The sequence below is a fragment of the Brachycentrus maculatus genome, unplaced genomic scaffold, assembly GCF_059751285.1.
Source record: "Brachycentrus maculatus isolate JH-2025_06_01 unplaced genomic scaffold, ASM5975128v1 h1tg000059l, whole genome shotgun sequence".
Lineage (NCBI taxonomy): Eukaryota > Metazoa > Arthropoda > Insecta > Trichoptera > Brachycentridae > Brachycentrus > Brachycentrus maculatus.
Window position 1 is genome coordinate 659,616 of NW_028280813.1, and position 23,562 is coordinate 683,177.

The 23,562-nt window shown below is 38.9% G+C and overlaps 1 protein-coding gene across 1 annotated transcript; it reads right to left on the minus strand.

Annotated features, from left to right (window-relative positions):
- Positions 1-923: 923 nt before the first annotated feature.
- LOC148311697 (ferritin light chain-like) lies at positions 924-23,298 on the minus strand. The gene is made up of 5 exons (XM_088256246.1): positions 23,040-23,298; positions 9,674-9,771; positions 7,328-7,558; positions 4,582-4,763; positions 924-2,833 (listed from the first exon to the last, which is right to left on the minus strand). The coding sequence occupies exons 2-5, from the start codon at positions 9,768-9,770 to the stop codon at positions 2,675-2,677; spliced, it is 669 nt and encodes a 222-aa protein (XP_088112372.1). The 5' UTR covers position 9,771; positions 23,040-23,298; the 3' UTR covers positions 924-2,674.
- Between the last annotated feature and the right edge of the window lie 264 nt (positions 23,299-23,562).

Genomic DNA, 23,562 nt, shown 5'->3' on the forward strand with positions numbered 1-23,562 from the left:
GGTCGGTAATTAGTCCGCGCCATAATCATGCCCTATATCTGTCTCACTCTCGACGCTACACATCGCCAGTGGGTAAGAGTGACACACGATGCGTGCTTTGATTTATTTATGTTACGATCTAATTTGTTTATATTACGATATATTTCAAGAATAATGTGACACAAGTGTATTATAGAGTACCAAAAAGGCACAATGAATCCCATTGAACGTTTTTGTTTTAGGAAAATAAATCGTTTCTTAACTAAATACATGATAAAAGTAATCATTTAAAAAATGGCAAAATACCGCCGCGCACGGGCGTCTCTTAGGAACAAAGTTAATGCGGTTAAAAGGTTAATATTTATTCTTTGAACCCTAAGGGCACTACACGGAATTTTACAAACAGCACATCAGTTAGCGTTTTAAAACGACGAATAGCTCGGATTGGCTTGTGCTTTTGTCCATCTTTCTTCGGATCGGAACTCTTGATCAGTGTGTGAACACGTTGCGCGTTAATTCCATCACGCTTAACTGTCTTGTTGCTTTCATTTTTCAAAACCAGACTGACGGACGGTCAGATTCCGGGTAGTGGACAATCGTCCTTAGTGAGCTTGTGCACTGCACAGAATTTGACCGTCCGGCAGCCCAGTTTTGAAACATAAAAGCGACTAAGACAGTTTAGCGTGATGGAATTTACTCGCAACGTGTTCAGGCACCGATCTAGAGCTCCGATCCGATGAAAGAGGGACAAAACCACAAGCCAATCATCGTTTTATCACGCTAACTGAAGTTCCGGATGGTAAAATTATATGGAATTTCACCGTCTGGCACGTCAGTTACCGTTTTGATGGTTAGTTAATTAGATAAATATTACCATAACGTGACATCCAAAGCAATTACTGAAAATAAAACATCTTGGCTTCAAAAATAATAAAAAACAGTAATATTTATATATGGTTTATTTAAAAAAAAACACTAATAATATATATTTCACAGTTAAACATATAAAATCGAAAGAGAACCTACTCTAATTTTAAAGGAATGCCTAGTGCAGTGCCATCTATATATTCAAGTTCAAAAAATATTTTATATATGACAAAAAAATAGTTTATTGAAAATTTATACAATAGAATATTACATACTGATAATAAAAAATGGACACATTGTGACGTGTTATAATCATCAAAAGTAGCCAAATCCGAGATTTGAATGTGATCTTATTAAGAAATGTATACAGTTTCAAAAGTAGCCAAATCCGAGATTTGAATGTGATCTTATTAAGAAATGTATACAGTTTCAAAAGTAGCCAAATCCGAGATTTGAATGTGATCTTATTAAGAAATGTATACAGTTTCAAAAGTAGCCAAATCCGAGATTTGAATGTGATCTTATTAAGAAATGTATACAGTTTCGAAAGTAGCCAAATCCGAGATTTGAATGTGATCTTATTAAGAAATGTATACAGTTTCAAAAGTAGCCAAATCCGAGATTTGAATGTGATCTTATTAAGAAATGTATACAGTTTCAAAAGTAGTCAAATCCGAGATTTGAATGTGATCTTATTAAAGAAAAAAAAAACCTAAAGGCGGAGACTGACCGGAGCATTTCGTCGTAACATAACGTGGTAACATCGCTCGCGGCGAGCATCCGAAACTATGGATGGAGTGCTCAGCTCGCTGTACCGACTGCCTGAATGCTCGCATCCTAACATAACACATTGCGACCAGATGTGGAGGTCAGTCTACACCAGTGATTCCCAAAGTGGTCTATATGGACCCCCAGGGGTCTATGACAACTTGCAAGGGGTCTATGTTTCAATTTGAATTTAAAATATAAATGTATAAAACCTAACATGTGTGGTTTTTAATTTTCACTACACTTCACTAAAAATACATTTGAAGTTAACCGGATCCACGCGGCTCGCATAACCATATGTGTTTTAACAAAACATGCCCCATACGCGGCTGACATAAGCGTTTGTGTTTTTACATTGCTCCAAGTTTCCAACCTCAGTTCAACTTAGAGGGATTTTTTCATGGTGTGGAACTTTGGATAAAATAATATGTCAATCCTTGGCCTTATGACATCTGTTGAAATATCTGACTAATAATTTGTAACATCACAAGGATAAATAAAAGAACAGATCCCTAATTTTTCTTGCGGTCGGTAATTAGTCCGCGCCATAATCATGCCCTATATCTGTCTCACTCTCGATGCTACGCATCGCCAGTGGGTAAGAGTGACACACGATGCGCGCTTTGATTTATTTATGTTACGATCTAATTTGTTTATATTACGATATATATTTCAAGAATAATGTGACACACGTGTATTATAGAGTACCAAAAAGGCACAATGAATCCCATGGAACATTTTTGTTTAGGAAAATAAATAGTTTCTTAGCTAAATACATGATAAAAGTAATCATTTAAAAAACGGCAAAATACCGCCGCGCACGGGCGTCTCTCAGGAACAAAGTTAACGCGGTTAAAAGGTTAATGAATTTGATAAAAATCAATATCAGGTAAGGCAAGGGGTCTACGAGATAAAAGAGTTTGGGAATCTCTGGTCTACACCTTTAGATACAAAAATGGCGCTAGATAAATTAAAATATCCAAATTTATTATTATTTTTACTGAGGGTTATTATCAGGGGAGCTCAAGCATACTTTGGAATGAAATACTATAGAAGTTTCTTAGATGGATTTAGAGAGATATTCGTCGAACACAAACATGGCCAGGGAGCTGTCCGGCTCTTTCTGGATGAAGCTCTGGAGGTCGTTGGTGTACCCGGCCAGCTTGCGGATGGTCTCTGCATGCCCGTGCATGAACTCCTCCTCGAGGTACGAGCCGACCTTAAAATAAAAACAAAAAATAGTAAACCAACTAATCGTAGTAGCGCCGAGTCGCAGATTCCATTTCCTTTGTAACGCGCAGCCGTGCGTCGACTGAGCGCGAGGCTGGAAATCAGATCAAACAAAGGCGGAAAATAGTCTAAATGTCTCGCTCTCTCCTTGTGGTAAATACCACATTTTCATTTCAAACCCTTATCCGCACCCCAATGGTGCATAGGGCACTGCATTATATAATTAATTAAACCATATCCGCTCCCTAGGTGGAGCGTATGGAGTCCACAAACTGTCTCCAGGCTTTTCTGTCGGCTGCCAGCTGCCTCGCATCCTCCCAAGTCAGATCCGCGTCCCGAAGTTCTGACGAGAACTGCCGACGAATTGTCAGCAGTGGTCGGGAACCTGATGCCTTGTAAAAGAGGCAAGCTTGATGGCGGCTCTCAGGAGGCATGCGGAGTGCATGGCCAAGCCGACTGAATCGCCTTTTCTTGCCGACAGTTGTGACCAAGATTTGCTGCGTCCTACGCCTTATCTCTTCATTCCTCACAAAGTCAAACCACCGCACGCCTAAAATTCTCCGCAGACACCTATTCTCGAAGCTCAGTACACAGTACTCAGTAATCTTGATCGATAACACACAATGGAAAGGCGATCAGGCCTCCGCTTCAGGTACCAGTCCAGGGTAATAATATTGAATAAATATTACAGTGAAAAAAAATCACTTCCAACGAATCTGACCAATCAAACGAAGGCAGAATAGTCTGATTGTGTCGCTCTCTCCTCGCGGTAATACCACATTTATTAGAACAAAATAAATAATAGGTCGCTAGCGGACAAAACTAATAACACCCGTCCCAAATGTGCTAAGATTAAAATAAAATATGAAGCAGCTCTTATCAGCCGCCTCCGCCTCCGTAGTGTAATGGTCAGCGCGCCCGGCTACCGTTTTGGAGATCCGGGGTTCGATTCCCAGGGGGGGGTGAAAACAAATATTAGTGATTTTACACTGGACTGGTTCCTGAAGCGTAAAGGTGATCACCTTGCCTTCATGTAAGTAATGATCAAGATAACATTGCGTCAATTAGGTGCCCTATGCACCATCAGGTGAACAAAAGTGATTTTTTCACTGTAATATTTATTCAATATTACCCTGGACTTGTACCTGAAGCGGAGGGCTGATCACCTTTGTTTCGTGTGTTAACGATCAAGGTAACACTGCGTTTATACGATGCAGTGCCCTATGCACCATCGGGTGTGAAGAGAAGGAGAATCTCTCGGTTAAGGTCTTGACTATATGTACATAATATCAAATCTGGTCTCTAGCGGTCCACAGGCGTACAAAATACCCATTTGAAAAGTGTTGTCCGCCTCCGTGGTGTAATTGTCAGCGTATTTAGGTACCGGCTGGAGGTCCCGGGTTCGATTCCCAGGGGGGGGAGGTAAAAACAAATATTAGTGATTTTACACTGTAATATTTATTTAATATTACCCTGGACTGGTTCCTGAAGCGCAAGAGTGATCACCTTGCCTTCATGTAAGTAATGATCAAGGTAACACTGCGTTTATACGATGCAGTGCCCTATGCACCATCGGGTGTGGATAAGGGTATGAAGAGAAGAAGAATCTCTCAGTTAAGGTCTTGACTATACGTACATAAATATGAATCTTGTCGCTAGCGGTCCACAGGCGTAAAAAATACCCAAGTGAAATGTGGTAATGGCATCAGTCAGTTATTCGTATCAAGAGTGACCTACCTCGGGGTCGTGGTAGTTCTCCCCGATGCGGGTGACCTGCTTGTGGATGACGTGCGCCTCGTCCGCCAGCGACTTGTGGATGTCCAGCGCCTTGGCCATGGCCGCCCACTCGGACAGCTCGTAGGTCTCGCTCGAGGCCAGCTCCGAGTTGGCGCCCTTCATCGCAAAGTCCATGGAGCCGCCTGCAACGACACGCCACTCGCGGCGTCATATAATGCATAACAGTGAAGGACATTTCTGGCAGGACACAACATGCCCAACCCTCTTCTAGTGGAACGGGAGGCCTGCTGAGGACAGTCAGCAGACTCTGAGCGGCTTCTCCTGAGCAGTTCTACGTGGTTTCCTCCCAGCAATGAGCAAATGCTGACAAGTTCCCGATTGGCCCACACTAGATTGTATACATTTGATTATATTCTAATTAACTAACTAACCATCACGCCGCTTCTCCACAGGGGTAGGCAGAGAGAATAGAACGCCACACCACTCTGTCTTTGCAAACATTCCTCGCCTCTTCCACGTTCATGCATCTCCTCATACATACCCGCCGATTGTTTCGACTCTTAACCTGACCGCTTTCAAGTATTTGGCATACCTGTTTGTGCCAAGTTTTTCTCGGTCTTCCTCTACTCCTTTTTCCAATTACATTCGCCTCATAAATTTGTTTTACCGTTCTTTCCTCGCTCGTTCGTTCTGCATGTCCAAACCATCTCAACACACCTTTCTTAATTTGATGGATAATGCTTGTCTCAGCTTTGCATTCCTTCCTTATTTCACTATTCGCACATCTATCAGACATTGTTTTGTCCTTCTGAGGGATGGCATTTTGACTGCATTCAGTCTACTTTCATCCTACTTTAATGCACTTGGGACAGGAAAGGTATTTCTACCCGTTGGGTGGATTGATGCCTAAGCACGGGAAGCGTATTTTAGAGACATCTATAAATTATCTGTAATGCGTAAAGGCAACTAGCCGTAACTCAAGTCGCGGCTGTTTGGCGTAACACGGCTCAAAGCATTCTTATACCCGGCCTCTATCATATACAATCACAGATTCTGCTCTATCTTTTTCCTCTACCGAGATATTCATTATCCAAATAGCCGCAAAATTGTATTAATTTGATACATGTGTTGGCGAAAAGCATCATTTTAAGTTAACTATAAACTCGTTTATCTCAAAACTACTGTTTTTAACTTGCGGCTATTTGCCTTTGCACATTAGAACTGGTCAAATTATAAGCCAAAATAATAAAATGAAAAGGATAAAATAAAATAATAAAGTGTTTCTCGCTAGAACGCTAACGTCATAAATCAAAAATCGTCAATTTTCAGTTGTGCATGTTTTCGGAACGCCCAGAAAATGTACTATATCCCAGCAAAAGAGGCATATTTTTAACTTAATATTTACCCGCTACAGGGCAGAAAGTGTCGTTTTTGCATTTCGAATAAAAGGTATTGTTTAATTTTTTTTTAAATATACTAAATATTTTTCATATACAGACAAAACCTTCAGGTTTTACCTAAAAAGATCTGTTGCACAGTAAAAAGTTCAATAAGTGGCTTGATATTTATTTTTAATACATTGTATTATATTTTTAAACTTTAAAAACGTTCTCGTGAAAAATACATTTTTTTGATTTATGACGTTGTTGAAAGGAGTGAGCGATATGTCCGTCAACTTTACCATTCCGTATAACTTTCCCAATGTTTTAATTGATTCCGGGAAATTCAAAACATCGGGACGGTGAAGGTTGCCAGTCCTTTGGGTACCGGGGCTTTTGGGGTTACTATGCCGATGTGAGTGAGCGATGTATGTGATTATAATCCAGGATTCGGAACTCGCATACAAATGATAGAGTTGTAGGCGATCTAGCTACACCGTCGAGTGGACAGCGCTGAGAGGACGAGTAACGACGAAGGAGAACGGAGATTGCCGAGCGGAACCAACGCTGGAAGGGCGAGCGCTCAAACGCGGGGAGCCACCTACAGCGTTGATATCATCGGACTTTTTTAATTCAGATTTTCATTTTGCTTCTTTAATTCATAAATATATAGTATTAAGTATTTTGTGATTATTCTGATTTCAGTTATATAAATAAATATATTATATATGTTTCACTTATACAAATAAAACAACTAACTGCGAGTAAAAACATTCATTACATTTTATTCTGGCATTCCCTATTATACTAAAAAACGTGATCTCTTCACGTGATCACTAAACACGGCAACATATCGCTCACTCCTTTCAAGAACGTCACAAATCGAAAATCGTCAATTTTCAATTGTGCATGTTTTCGGAATGCTCAGAAAATGTACTATATCCCAGCAAAAGAGGCATATTTTTAACTTAATATTTACCCGCTACAGGGCAGAAAGTGTTGTTTTTGCATTTTGAAGAAAAGGTATTGTTTAATAATTTTTTTTAAATATACTAAATATTTTTCAAATGGAGAAAAAACCTTCAGGTTTTACCTAAAAAGATCTGTTGCATAGTAAAAAGTTCAATAAGTGGCTTGATATTTATTTTTAATACATTGTATTATATTTTTAAACTTTAAAAACGTTCTCCTGAAAAATCAAATTTTTTGATTTATGACGTTCTTGAAAGGAGTGAGCGATATGCCCAAAAACTCAAAAATAGCAACTAGCTATAGAGTTTCTGCTCAATGAAAAGCGTCGTGTACAGTTTTAAAAGAGCGGAGTTGGGGGGAGGAGAGGTTGGAGCATAATCCGAGGATTGCCCTACCTCTCTTGGTGATGTACTGGATGAGCTCCTGCGCCTTGGACCAGGTGTCGTCGCTGAGCTTGCGGAAGAGCTTGGCGAAGCCCTCCCGGTTCTTGACGTAGTTGCCGAAGTGCGTGGACATGAGCAGGTACTGGTAGGAGCGCGCGATGTGGTCGTTGGTGTACTTCTCCAGGTGCGTGTTGACGTTCGGGAAGCCCGAGTACTTGGAGGAGCACTGGACTATCGGCGTGTCTGCGGGGGAAGCAATGCGAAGGTTACACCGATGTAGGTGAAGGTGCGGGGCGTACTCAAGGAGTAAGGAATGGGGTATGTTGGTAACAAGCGAGTGTTTTTGCCTAGAATTTTCACTCATGAATTACATGATATTATATAAAACCCTTATCCGCACCCAAATGGTGCATAGGGCACTGTCATATAAAAGCAGTGTTATCTTGATCGTTTATACACGAAGGAAAGGTGATCAGCCTTCCGCTTCAGGTACCAGTCCAGGGTATTTTGAATAAATATTACAGTGAAAAAATCACTAATATTTATTTTACTCCCCTTGGGAATCGAACCCGGAACCTCCAGAACGGTAGCCGAGCGTGCTGTCCATTACACTACGGAGGCGTACATACATGAAATTATGGTAACTTTAAACATAAAGAGTAAATCCACTCACAAGTAGGCATAGGCTATGAAACTTATAAAGTTGAAGCCCGAGTAGGGACATGATAAACGGTGTTGCATAAGCCGTAGCTAGATTTCACAGTCACTTGGACGTTAGGTAATTTAATTATTTTTTTTAAATGTTGGTGACAACATCCCGTAAGTGTGTATATAAATACAAGTACAAATAAATATAAGTGATTTTTTCACTCTAATATTTATTCAATATTACCCTGGACTGGTACCTGAAGCGGAAGGGTGATCACCTTTCCTTCGTGAGTTAACGATCAATATAACACTGTGTTTATAATGCAGTGCCCTATGCACCATTGGGGTGCGGAAAAGGGTTTGAATGAATGTTGAAAATGACTAACTCTGCATTGATGTTTATTTTGTTGCCGAGCAAAAGTGACTTAAATGGCCCTCCTGAACATTTTACCTTTTGTCAGTTGGTCACTTTCTCCTGTACGACTACGATATGCGTAATCAAGCGGTTATATTTGACTGCAAGATGCGAAAGAAAAAAATGGTAGTTACAACTGTCAGAATTACGTGGGGAATTTGTGGGGAATCGGGACTTTGTTTTTTTCCCCGATTCGGGGAAATTGACATTGAATTTCGGGGAGTTCTGAAAATTGGCATCGGCAACACTGGATGTAACATGCTATTTCTTACAACATTTTGAGTGTGTCCAAATACTTGTTCACAAAATCTGGATTATCTCCAATTACAGGAGTTATTTTCATATTATTTTTTGACATCTCATCAAAGATGAAGAAGAATATGGTAAGAAGATGTAGAAGTCTGGTTCATATATCGCTCACTCCTTTCAAGAACGTCATAAATCAAAAAACATGATTTTTCAGGAGAACGTTTTTAAAGTTTAAAAATATAACACAAGGTATTAAAAATAAATATCAAGCCACCTATTGAACTTTTTACTGTGCAACAGTTATTTTTAGGTAAAACCTGAAGGTTTTTTTTCATTTAAAAAATATTTAGTATCTTTAAAAAAATAATTAAACAATACCTTTTTTTCAAAATGCAAAAACAACATTTTTCGCCCTGTAGCGGGTAAATATTAAGTTAAAAATATGCCACTTTTGCTGGGATATAGTACATTTTCTGGGCATTCCGAAAACATGCACGACTGAAAATTGTCGATTTTTGATTTATGACGTTCTTGAAAGGAGTGAGCGATATATAGAACTTCCAAGACAAACTAGTAACTTATATTTAGAATAAGTATAAGTCAAAGTCTTCTTCCGCGGTGTAATGGTTAGCGTGTTTAGCTACCGTGCTGGAGGTCCCGGATTGGATTCCCAGGGAGGGTCAAATATATATAAGTAATTTTTTCACTCTAATATCTATTCAATATTACCCTGGACTGGTCCCTGAAGCGCAGGAGTGATCACCTTGCCTTCATGCAAGTAACATTCAAATAACACTCGTGTCAATACAATGCAGTGCCCTATGCACCATTGGGTGCGGATAATGGTTAGAATACAATAAAAATAATTATTTTTACTATTAAACCATATCCGCTCCCTAGGTGGAGCAGATGGAGTCCACAAACTGTCTTCAGGCTTTGTTGGTTTTTTTTTACTATAAAAATGCAGTTCCACCAAAAAATGTCAGTAAAAATCGTGGATTTAGTAAAGTTTTTGGGGTCGTTTGAAATGGGTTTTTTATACATACTCGTGTCAGTGCTGGTACACGCGTCGTTGACGGACTTATAGCAGTGCTCGGCGCTGACCATCGCCAGAACGGCCGCCAAAACAACGAAGACCTTCATTCTGTAAAAGAAAAATAGTCATAATCAAGTACTCTCTTATGGTAGAGAAAGTCCAAAAGAAGTTTCTGAGGTATCTCTACATGAGAGAGTGCGGCTATTATCCTCGGCTCTACCCGACCCAGTTCCTCCAGGGTATGCTCGCCTACAACAGTCTACAGACTAGAAGGAATGTGTATTTGATGAGGCATTTCTATCCATTGTTGCGCGGTATGATGGATAATCCTGAAACTATCCGGAGCATCGGTCTGTATGTTCCCGATAGTTAGCTAAGGACAGCGTGGGCATAGATAGTTTCCCATTCCTATATACAGGAGCAACCTGCCGATGGTTATGCCTGTGGGAAGAGCTACCGCTATGTTGACCAATATCTCACTGGATATTGACCTGTTCCGTGTGTCTGAAGGAGTTTTCTGAAGCGGGATTCTTCTAGACCTTTAAGTCTTCTTGCTTACTTTTAATATATACGCCTTGAATATTGTTTGTTATGTATATATTTTTTTTTTTTGTTGAATAAATTGAAATAAAATTGAAAAATAGCTTCTAGAGTAATAAATTAAATTAGCTTCCCTCATCTGAATTTTAACCAAACGGAGGGTAGATGCTTGAATCTTCTCAGTTTTACTACCAATAAATGGTCTGACTAATCACTCACTCCTTTCAACAACGTCATAAATCAAAAAACTCAATTTTTCAGAAGATCGTTTTTAAAGTTTAAAAATATAATACAATGTATTAAAAATAAACATGTACCAAGTACAAATCAAGCTATAGTGAAGTTCAGAAGTCCGAACTAAGCGTGGCTGTGGCTTGTTTCGGGAATTAGTAATACAGTATGTACATAGTAAAAAACCCTTATCCGCACCCCAATGGTGCATAGGGCACTGCTTCATATAAACGCAGTGTTATCTCAATCGTTTACACATGAAGGAAAGGTGATCAGCCCTCCGCTTCAGGTACCAGTCCAGGGTAATATTGAATAAATATTACAGTGTAAAAATCACTTATATTTATTTTACCCCCCTTGGGAATGGAACCCGGGACCTCCAGAACGGTAGCCAAGCGTGCTGACCATTACACTACGGAGGCGAACAAATGTAGATAGTACTGTATTACTAGGTTTGCGGCGCGCCATAATCCGTGCAATCCATCCTTCTCCACCAGGTGGTTGTAAATATAACATATTATTTGGCAATCGTTCTACTGGCAACAATTCTTTATATGAATAATTCCTGATATTAAAACTGAATTATGAATATTAGTAGATTGAATTGTGGGTTTAGTCAATCTCTCAGATACATTTCGCTCACTCCTTTCAAGAACGTCATAAATCAAAATTTGTCAATTTTCAGTTGTGCATGTTTTCGGAGTGCCCAGAAAATGTACTATATCCCAGCAAATGAAGCATATTTTTAACTAAATATTTACCCGCTACAGGGCAGAAAGTGTTGTTTTTGCATTTTTAAGAAAAAGGTGTGTTTAATTATTTTTTTAAATATACTAAATATTTTTCAAATGGAGAAAAAACCTTCAGGTTTTACCTAAAAAGATCTGTTGCACAGTAAAAAGTTCAATAAGTGGCTTGATATTAATTTTTAATACACTGTATTATATTTTTAAACATTAAAAACGTTCTCCTGAAAAATCACTTTTTTGATTTATGACGTTCTTGAAAGGAGTGAGCGATATGTGCGGCAAAACTATGTATGATAGATATTGGAATGATGATATAAGGAAAGGTTGCAAGGCTGAGATAAGCATTACCAATAAAAAAAATTACGGGAAATGCTTAAAAGCGCCTTTCTCATACTGTTGGAAGATAGTATACTGAGGGTCGGGCGACAGACTGCCAGAGTATGATTAGGGTCCTTTTCCATACTGTCAGTAGAGAGCGGGAGACGCTTGCGAGCGTTCTATTTGCTTACTTTAGGTAGAGCGCGAGAGACGCCTGCAAACATTGTACAGATGGGAATTGGGTGTTGCGGCTACTTGTGATTAGTATACTGAGGGTCGGGCGGCAGACTGCCAGAGTATAATTAGGGTCCTTTTCCATACTGTCGGTAGAGAGCGGGAGACGCTTGCGAGCGTTCTATTTGCTTACTTTAGGTAGAGCGCGAGAGACGCCTGCAAACATTGTACAGATGGGAATTGGGTGTTGCGGCTACTTGTGATCAGTATACTGAGGGTCGGGCGGCAGACTGCCAGAGTATAATTAGGGGCGGGGTCGATGAATAAAACCGCCCGACAACAAAGTCAAGAAAGATGTGTTGATATGGATTGGGCATGTATTATTTGTATATATTGTATTTCGATTAAAAGAAAATATGGATCTGATGGACACGCTGATTAAATACGATAACTTTAGACATCCTTTTTACGACACTTGTCTAGATTTTAGGATAACGTTATCAGGATCCGACGATCGCTGTTATCTTGATACATATTGAAGTATCTTATCGCACTCTAAAATGCTTTTAAATACTTTTAAAGTAATCTCAAAAAGAATTGACTAAAATTGATAATCTATTATCATCTCTCATGGAAGCCAAGCTAGCGGTTCACAACGGCGTGCAGGTACCGACACTAATGTATGGAAGCGAAACATGAAACTGGCAAAGGAAGGATGAAAGCAGAGTGAACGCTGTTGAAATACGCTCCCTCAGACAATTATGTGGAAAATCATTGTATGACGGAATTAAAAACGAAGATATAAGAAAGGAATGTAAGGCTGAACGAGGAATAATCGAAAAGATTAGGAAGAGTTCTTTACGGCGGTATGGACATGTGGAGCGAATGGATAGCGAGAGAACGACTAAGAAAATACATGTGGCGAATGTGAGAGGGAAAACAGAACGAGGACGACCGAAAAAGACTCGGCACGATACGATCAATCAGAACCTAAAATCTGGCGGTGTCAAAAGTCTGCGTAATCGGAGGGCATGTATGACTAGATGTATGGATGTGAAGGAGGCGAGGAGTGTATGTCAGGAGAGAAGAGTGTGGCGTTCCATCCTCTATGCCTACCCCTGCGGAGAAACGGCGTGATGGTAGTAGTAGTAGTAGTAGCTATTGTAATTTTTCTTAGATAGAGAACAAAAGAGAGTAATTTTTTTGTTAAGATATTGTTTATTTTAATGCACATCTGTATTTTCTGATAATCTGGCCTTTTAATGTGCTCCTTATCATCAGCCTTGAGGACAAAGCTCAGTAAGTCATATTACAAGACAAAGTTATTTCGTAAGTCATATTACAAGACAAAGTTTTTTCGTAAGTCATATTACAAGTTATAGCAAATATTATTAGTTATAGCAAATAAAAACCTATCAGCGAAAGCTAAACTGCCAGTACACAACGGAGTCCTGGTTCCTACCCTAATGTATGGAAGTGGATCATGGAGTTGGCAAAAGAAGGATGAAAGTAGACTAAATGCAGTCGAAATGCCATCTCTCAGAAGAATGTGCGACAAAACGATGTATGATAGATGTTCGAATAGTGAAATAAGGAAGGAATGCAAAGCTGAGACAAGCATTATCCATCAAATTAAGAAAGGTGTATTACAGTATCTACTCAATGAATTAGGGCCACGCAGAATTTCGCGCAATTTCTCAATTCAAACAGGAATAACTCAGAGAATACCTTGAATAAAACAACATTGAATTTTATTTACACATGAACACTTTATTACGCTTAAATTATGCATATATTTTCATATAAATATAGTTAGTATTTAGTATTTCCACCTTTGGCAGAAATAACTGCCTCAATTCTTTTTGGCATACTTAAAATGCACTGTTTTATCATGTTTTTTATTTCTTCGTCTTCTGACCAAATTTTTTGAATATTTTTTTTAGACAGTCTACTGTCGGATTTGGAAATGAGTATACCTTATTTTTTAACAAGCTCCATACGTTTTCTATAGGATTAAGGTCCGGAGAATTTCCAGGCCAGGGGAGCAAAGGCAGATTTTTGTTAGACAAAAATTTTATTATTGATTTAGCCCGGTGGCAAGGTGCCCCATCCTGCATGAAGGTGTATGGACCTTCTGTTGGGTCGAGTGTATGGTAGAAGGGCAATAAAATTCGTTCGAGGACCTGCTTATAGGAATTTTGGTTCATTGTTCCTTCCACGAAAAACAACGGCCCAGGTAAATTGTTAATAATACATGACCATATCATTGTTGCAGGGGGGTGTTTGATAACTTTTACCACACAGGCCTCATTGTAACGTTCCATTGGTGTTCTCCTGACGAATTGACGGCTCTCTGTCACGACTTCTAACCGGCACTCATCACTAAAGATGACCTGAAAAATAATGAAAATTTAAGTTTAATTAAAATATATAAGTTTATTTACTAAAATGATATGTTGAAAATTCAATTTAAATGAATACCTTTTTCCAATCATCTACCGAGTAATTTCGATGTAGCCTGGCCCATTTTAATCGATCCGCTTTCATTTGTGGTGTCAATTTTGGTACTTTTACAGGGCGCCTGCATTTCAGATTTACTTCGTAAAGACGTCGCCTCAGTGTTGATACCGATATATTTATACCCTCTTCTTCCAATTTTATTTTTAATGTTTTTGCTGATGCACTACGGTTTTCTAAGGCACTTTGAATGATTTTTCGATCAGTCCTCGGTGTTGTTTTTCTAATCCTACGACAGTTCTTTCACCGATTGCTGGTGGCGGGTGACTGATTTTGAAATTCTGTCCACTGTTTGACGAGAAACGTTTTCTTTTTTTGAAATTTCTCTATTAGATAGTATTCCTAATTTCAGTAGCACTATAACACTAGACTTTTTTTCCTCAGAAATGTCTTTACTTTTTCCCATTTTGTCCTTTTCAAAAAAAAACACTTGTGTTTACAAAAAAAAATTATACTTTATGAACTAAAATTAAAAATTAAGTTTTTTTCACAAGACACGATAACTATATAACCTCTCTGAACAAAACAACAACCAGAACTCAAGAAACTTCACTAATAAATGAGATAGGACTATTTTTTGAACTTTCAACTATCTGTCTACCTGTGCTAATTAGGGACCTTTCTCAGAAAAAGGGTTTGAAATTTTGTAAAGGCTTAAATAATCCAGGTATATTTTACATATTATTGAAGGTAATATACATGATATTAGATGTCAATAGAAAACTTAAAGTATTTATGTAAAATAAATATAATAATCCAAAAGATTTCAGAGTATTCAAAAAAATAATGGGTGGCCCTAATTCATTGAGTAGATACTGTAAAATGGTTTAGACATGTGGAACGAATGAGTGAGGAAAGAACGGTAAAACAAAATTATGAGGCGAATGTAATTGGAAAAAGGAGCAGAGGAAGACCGTAGAAAAACTTGGCACGATTAAGTATGCCAAATACTTGAAAGTGGTCAGGTTAGGAGTTGAAACAGTCGGCAGGTATGTATGAGGAAATGCATGAACGTGGAAGAGGCGAAGAATTTTGGAAAAATAAGTAATTGGAAAAAAAAGCAGAGGAAGACCGAGAAAAACTTGGCACGATTAAGTATGCCAAATACTTGAAAGTGGTCAGGTTAGGAGTCGTAACAATCGGCGGGTATGTATGAGGAGATGCATGAACGTGGAAGAGGCGAAGAATGTTTGCAAGGACAGAGTGGTGTGGCGTTCTATTCTCTCTGCCTACGGCGTGATGGTTATTTATAATAATAATAATAATTTTGGATGATTTATATAGCGCCATTTTCGTAAAAAACTACCTCAAGGGCACTTATACATGTAGTTAGTTATATTACAAGTTATATTTCAAATACAAGTACGATGAGTAACGTGTCATCGCGAGACTTGCTGACGCGGCACAGAGGGATGATGTCATCGCAGTGTCACTTTTACAATGTTGCCATGTTTCTCCGTCAACGCAAACATCCAAACAGTGATTACAATTGAAATCAAAACAATATTCCTGATAGCGACTATCACATTTCTTGCATATTACATATTCCCAGATGAATACTCAATCCGAAAATTATAATCAGCTCCATTTAAATTTACACAAACAGATGTCTTCTATATTTCGGAGTGAAATACGCCCCATCAAATATCGCTCACTCCTTTCAACAACGTCACATATCAAAAATCGTCAATTTTCAGCTGTGCATGTTTTCGGAATGCCCAGAAAATGTACTATATCCCATTATTTTTCAACATCTCATCAAAGATGAAAAAGAATACGGAAGTCTGGGCATTTACGGGGCTGACGACCGTCATAGGCTGGTTTAAGTGGTCACTTTACACACGTGTAACATTCACCAATTCTACCCATTATTGACAACCACACTACTCAAAATCTTGGAAGTTCTATATATATGAACCAATTTAGAAACCTTGTTCTTGAATCACTATCACTAGAGACATCTATTGGTGAGATGTGAACAAGTATTTGGACACACTCAAAATGTTGTACTATATCCCAGCAAAAGCGGCATATTTTTAACTTAATATTTACCCGCTACAGGGCAGAAAGTGTTGTTTTTACATTTTGAAGAAAAGGTTTTTTTTTTAAATATACTAAATATTTTTCAAATGGAGAAAAAACCTTCAGGTTTTCTAAAAAGATCTGTTGCACAGTAAAAAGTTCAATAAGTGGCTTGATATTTATTTTTAATACATTTCATTATATTCTTAAACTCTAAAAACGGTCTCCTGAAAAATCAAGTTTTTTGATATATGACGCTGTTGAAAGGAGTGAGCGATATATAAGTTAAAATTACATTTATTACATCACACATTTTTGCTACCCTAAATCTTTTGATGAGCATACACCAGTAATTTTTCTGCAATTACTATCTAAATGTAATGTTTAAATCTAGCTCAGTGCCCTATGCACCACCGTTTGATCTCCGAAAGACATTTTTTTAAAGTACCTACCAGTTGAGTACCTACGCGAACCGCTCGTAATAGCGCGAGACACGCTCGTCCCAGCGCGTCTTCTTCTTCTTCTTTTTTTGATGGCTTTTCACCCTTCTTGGGTGTTATAGCCAGTGTCGAGTTATTCTTTATTTACACTTTTTACATTTGACTTATAAGTGTTAGTATTCCTGTTAGTAGGGTTAGTTTTATTAGTTATGTTAGTTTGTTTAGTGAGTTATTTTAGTAAGTTATCATACACCTTTACAAATTTATACAATTAATTTTAAGATATTTACAAATTATTTTATAAACAAGTTTGTTAGGGGAGGTTAGTAAGGTTGAGATGTTGGTAGGAAATGGGACGTTTATGCTGGAGAGGTCTGAAAGGAAGCTCGGGTAGCCGTCATTCAACGGGCACCCAAAGAACATGTGATCTAGATCCTCCTCTTCAAGACGGCATTCACACATGGCAGTATCCCGGACATGTATTCTAAACAAGTGAGCACTGCAACAGCAGTGGCTTATTCGCATTCTGCATAAGGATGTTGTCTCGAACTTGTTTAGAGTTATCCGGGAGAACCAGGGTTTCTCCGTTACCAAAGGACATATATTATACAAATTTTTACCCTTTATTTGGGCAGAGGTATCCCAATGTTCCTGCCATGAGTGAAAAAGTCTTTTCTTTACAATAACGAGGAGGTCATCGATGCTAAGCTCATTCACATATTCTGGGCCCCCGCTAAGGACGGCCTCCTTTGCCAGGGTATCCACCTTCTCATTTCCCTCTATGCCACAGTGGCTGGGAATCCAGGCAATACTAATTTTTTTATTTAACGAGGCCGCCCGTAGTAAGAGGAATCGAGTCTCGATGCAGCATTCATCTTCGGGGTATAGGAAAGGAGGAGACTTCAATTTCTGTAGGACACTCAGAGAATCCGACAGAATTAGGAACTTGTTCTCTTGAGAATTTAATGCATATTTTACAGCCTCTCTAATAGCGATATTTTCTGCAGTAAATATCGATGCTTCCCGGTGAAGCTTAAACAATTTTTGAAATTTATTGTATTCGCAATAAAAGGCCGCTCCCGTGTGGGCCGACGAGTCCGACCGAGATCCATCAGTGAAGATGATTTTCCAACCTGTCCACTTGGAAGCCCGGATTTGGTGGAAATTTCTATTGGGTTGGAGGTGGCTCTGAACTCCGAACGAGAGTAAAACACTTGGGGAAAATATATGGGCACTGAAAGGATAGCGATAAAGGGGAAAAAGGTCTTGAGTGTTTATATTATTTTTAAAGGTAGTGTAGATTTTAAAACTGTTAACTAATGATGGGGGGTTTTTGTTTCTCCAAAAAGAGGAGAAATTCACATATTGGGAGAGATTTTCTATTTTTTTAAAAAGGAGATTATCTTTTTTAATTGAACATTTTAAGAGAAATTTATCTGCCAAGTACTGTCTTCTCATTCCGAGGGGGGGATCAGAGGCCTCCACTTGCAAGGCGTTAATTGGAGAGGACTTCATCGCTCCGACAATCAATCTCAGGCTCTGTGACTGTATCCGGTCAAGTCTCTGAAGATTTTTTTTCGAACAGGGTTCCAGAATGACTGACGCATAGTCGAGATGGCTGCGGATATACGCAGTGTAGAACAGTCTCTGAGTGAACGGATGGCTTCCCCACCACACCCTTGAGACTGCTCTCAACGTGTTCAATCCGGCTTGGCACTTGTTTACTATGTGATTTGTGTATGAGTTCCATGTAAGATGAGAGTCCATTATTACACCTAAGAACTTAATTTGTGTGACAGTTGGGACTGCATCATCTCCGTGCTGAATTTTTAAGGCTGGGATTTTTCGCTGTCTGCAAAAAACTATAGCATTACTTTTGTTCGCTGATAGTTCAAGGCCGTGTTCCACTAACCAATTCCTTATGTTTCTCATACTAGTATTTAAAACAGTTTCCAAAGTCTTAACGTCTCGACCAGACACATAAAGGAAGAAGTCATCCGCGTATTGCAATAAAGCTGAGGGTCTAAGGATTACATTGCTTATATCATGCGTATAGATATTGAAGAGAATTGGGCTCAGGACGGACCCCTGAGGGAGGCCCCTGCTCAACTCTCTTCCTACCGTTGCCTGACCACGTACCTGAATCTCCACTTGCCTGGAAAGAATCAGGTTTGCTACAAATGAAGTTAATTTACGCGGAATGCCTAGACGTAACATTTTACTTTCCAGAATGTGTATTATGACATTGTCATACGCTCCACTAATATCTAGACACACTCCTATTAAAAACTCATTTTTTGAGAATGCCACCCTTATATCGGAAGTCAGGACAGAAACGCTTTCAATAGTGCTCTTCCTTTTCCTGAAGCCAAATTGAGATTCGGGAAGAGTTTTGGAGCTCTCCACAAACCAATCCAGACGATATTTCACCATATGTTCAGCTACTTTTAACAGTGTGGAGGAGAGGGCTATAGGGCGGTAGGATGATCCGGAATTGGGGTTTTTGTTGGGTTTTAGGATTGGGATAATTGATTGGGTTTTCCAGGAGATGGGGATATTACCAGATTCAAAGAAAAGATTGATAATAGATAGGATATAGGAGAGGGAAGGGTCACTGTTATGTTTGATGAAACTGTATAGTATACCGTCTATACCTGGGGATGAGTCACTCAGGCGGCTGAGGACAGACTTCATTTCTTCTAGACTGAATTTTTGGTCCAACCAGCTTCTCTCTCTAAAATTGTATGTGTAAGAGGTTTCATTCCAATTATTCGCGGTTGACGGGGCTAGTTTGTTGGCGAACTCTTCCACCCAAACCGATGTCTCAGGTCGGCTGATTGGCGGACTGAAAGAGCATCTAAATCGGCGGATCATGCTCCAAACCTCCGAAAGAGGTGTATCTCGGGATAAAGAGCAACAAAACTTTTTCCATCCCTGTCTCTTCTTACATCTCAAGAGATGTTTTGTTTTTCCCTCCACTTGTTTGAAAATTAGGAAATTTTCGAGGCTCATGTTTTTTGAGTAAATTTCAGCCTGTTTTTTTCTTTTCAGGATGGCCTCTGTACATTCTCTATCCCACCATGGGGCTGGGGGAGGTTTTGCTCGGTTGCTTTTTGTTTTTAAAGGAATACATGTGTTAGCAGAAGAGATAATGTGCGATGCTAGGGTCTCGTAACATTCCACCGCACTTTCTCTTGTTGGAGTTGGCATTTCCTTTACCTTATTTTCTACTGATCTCGAGAAGTCCTTCCAATTGGCGCTTGCAGTGATATATCTCGGTCGGTGCAAGCCCCCAGGAGAGCGGTTCAGATTACAATTTTTGTGACTGGACATGAAATCAATAATGATGGGATAGTGATCACTGCCGAGAGGGTCTTTCAATATTTTCCAGTGGAGCGTTGGTGCAATTTCAGCGCTGGAGATTGTTAAGTCTACAGCACTGGGTCGTTGGTTTGGAATTTGGAGGCGTGTCGGTGAACCATCATTAAGGATGCACATATTCAGTTCATCCGAGAGATCAATAATATCTCTTCCTAATCTATCGCATGTCGGAGCACCCCACAGACTGTGGTGGGCATTAAAATCCCCGAGGACTAGGAAAGGAGGGACTAATTGCCGAAAAATAGAAAAAAGAATTGATTTTGAGGGTTTGTTGGATGGAGATATATATATAGATAGGATGGTCAATTCGCAGACCCTAACGGCTGTCACTTGGAAAGGGCAACCTTCAGGCCTAACATTGATGGGGAAGAATGGTAAGGAGTTTTTGATGAGAAGGGCGGAACCGCCCTTTCCATCTTCGCGATCGTCTCGGAGACAGTGGTAGCCCCGAAATCCAATATTGGATCCCGGTATCATCCATGTCTCCGAGACGGCCGCAACAGATATAGATTCTTCGTGGAGTGAATTAAGAAGGTCTTCTTTCTTATTTCTAAGGCTATGGCAGTTCCACTGAAGAATCCTCATCGGAGGAGCCATTTTTTGTTAAAAGGGAATTTAACGATTGAACTAGTTGATGGGCAACGTTGGACGGTATTTTGGTGTTTTTTTGTAAGAGTGATAATATGAGGTGTAGGACTGTAGTGATGAGTGTAGAGTTTGTGTCTGGTTTTGGGGGGACTGTGTTGGGGAAAGCACCTCCGTTAGATCCCGATGGAGACTGTCCATTTGGGAAATAAAGAAGTGAGGGGTCGATATGTGTTTGAGGATTAGGAGGCACGCCTCTTGACTTTGACTTCTTTTCCACTGTCTTTTTGAAGGATGTAGAGGGAGTGGGGTGTATGGTCGTTTTTGGTTTGGATGTAAAAGTAGGATTTTTTGATGCCATTTCTGCATAAGAGACTGTGGATTTATTGAACATTTTTGATGCTTCTATATAAGAAATGCTCTTGTCCGCCATCGTATGTTTAATATTTTGTTGCCTGCTAAGTTCCGGGCATGACTTGCTAATGGCAGAGTGCATTCCTGAACAGTTGAGGCATTTGTATACTTCAGCTGCTACATTGCAAGTATCCCCATTGTGTGAGGACCCGCACTTATAGCAGCGTGCGAGGGATCTACATAGAGTTTTTGTGTGTCCAAATCTACAGCACTTGTAGCACTGTATCGTTGGAAACACATAAAGCTCCACGGGAAGGAGTACGTTGAAAATCGAAATATTCGAAGGCAGTGACTTGGAGTCGAAAGTCAAGACGACAGTATTGGAAGGTTTCCATTCGACAGTTTCCCCCGTTCTCGATCGATAATTCAATCGTCGAGCCTTAAGGACCTTACCGAATCCTCGAGGAACCTCAGCATTCTCCACAATGTCCTGTTCAGACCAATGTGAAGGGATGCCTTTGGTAACTCCTAGTTTTGTTATTTGGTAAGACGGAATAAATGCATTATATTTTGCCGTTTTTAGTAAATCTAAATTTAAAAATGTATTGGCTTCGTTCGCCGTCTTAAACTCCACTGAAAGACGGTTGCGGCCGACGGACTTGATTCCGTTCCAGGCCGTCCGAATATTATTTCTGTGAAGGAAGCGACCGAAATCAATATCATAAAGGTTGGTTGCGGTTTCGCTGTCAGCCTGGATTTTTGATACATGTACAATGTATGGAGCACGGTCCATTCCATTGTATAAGCGGGATAATGGGACTTTTGTTTGTGTATTTGTGAGCGTATTTGTAGGTAAGTTCGGTATTGGGTTAGAAATTGGCTGAATAGGTAAATCAGAAACAATATTAGAAACAACATTACGTGGACTTGGACATTTATGAACGAGACGATCCGAGTCGGAACTCGATTTCCTCTCACTACGTTTGGTCATTCTTTGTTTTTTAGGTTTGTTTTGGCATTGAATTGTGATGAAATCTGCCGCATCCGGGACAGACTCCATCGTTGCTTGTGACGAATCTGATTCTCCATCCGGAGGGTCCGGAGGTTTTTCTTTGTCACTCATTTTTTATAAGTGAGTAGTGCGAGAAAGAAACCAAACGTTTGAAATTTAAAAATAATTAAATAAAAAATATTATAAAGTATGAAAAGATTATTGTTACCTTGACTGTGGGTAGAGGAAACACGGGAAATAAACAAACTAATCTAAGAAATGTTATATTAATAATAATAGAAACACTAATTCACCTACAAAACTGATTTTACATTTGTTAAATAAAAGTATGTTAGTTTTAAAGCAATTATTTTCACGAGGATCAAAAACCAAACCGCCACCACTGTATTAGTCCATAGAAAAAAAAAAAAGTCCCAGCGCGTCAAATGTATGTAAAAATTATATATGATATAAATAGGTACCATAAAGTAAAAAAAAAAAAAAACAATTACGTTTTAGTTATTAAAATACGTTACTAATTGCATATGCGCATTTATAATATAAGAATTTAAATTCTATTTTGAACACGACACGAAAATGTCAAATGAGTCGCAATAAGAAATATGAATCGAGACAAAAGATACGATATTTTTAGAACGTAAACACACGTTGTTTTTAAGTTATTTTTCAATTCATTTTACACGGATTTGTTAAATATTTGAACTCTTATTTTATTTAACGTAGGTTTTTTGTCCTTTGTTGTTGAAAAATGATCCAATACGTCAATAAAAACAAAGAAAAAAACCGAATTAAAAATATCGAGACACGTAATAAAAATACGAGATATTTCAAATATTTTTTGCGAGTATAATAAAATTTGTTGAATTATTAATATGTCATCATAATTTACGTGCTGTATCTAGAATATTTAATATCGTTTTTGTGTAAAAGTCGTCAAAAAAATGTAATCAAAACGCAAGAAAACAAAGCGACTTTTGTAGCCATAATATGCGATGATTTGAAGATATTTTTCGATATATTTCAACTGAATTTATTGGATGGTATTATTGTTACCTTATTGTGTGCTTTTTTTCTCTAGAATCAGGTTGATCTGGTCGCCGAAATGCGATCGGGAACTGAGAGCGGAGGATCGGTGTTGAGCGCCGTCGAACCAACCTTTACACACACTGGCGTAGAAGGCAATACTTCACAGCGTGGAGATAACTTTCAAACGATTAATATCTTCAATTCAAGACCCGAAATGGATCGACGCGATAATGTGGAGTTAATCAGTCGAAACTATGGTTCGGGGCAGCCTTTGTATAGATATGACAAATAAATGACAAGAGGCCTTCGGATATGGCAGCTATTAGAGATGTGCGTAATCGATGACACTTCGATATTTACGAAATGTCGATTTGACGTCACGAAATCCGCCTCCTTTTCATTATTATTATTATTAAAATATTTTTATTTTTAAAAAAAAATTGATTTTATTATTTCCATAAATATTTCAATTTCATACTATTTCTGTGAGCCCAAGCGGCTCATTATTAGAAATAGGTATCAAATTGTGGTAGAGTGGGTTCCAACCGAG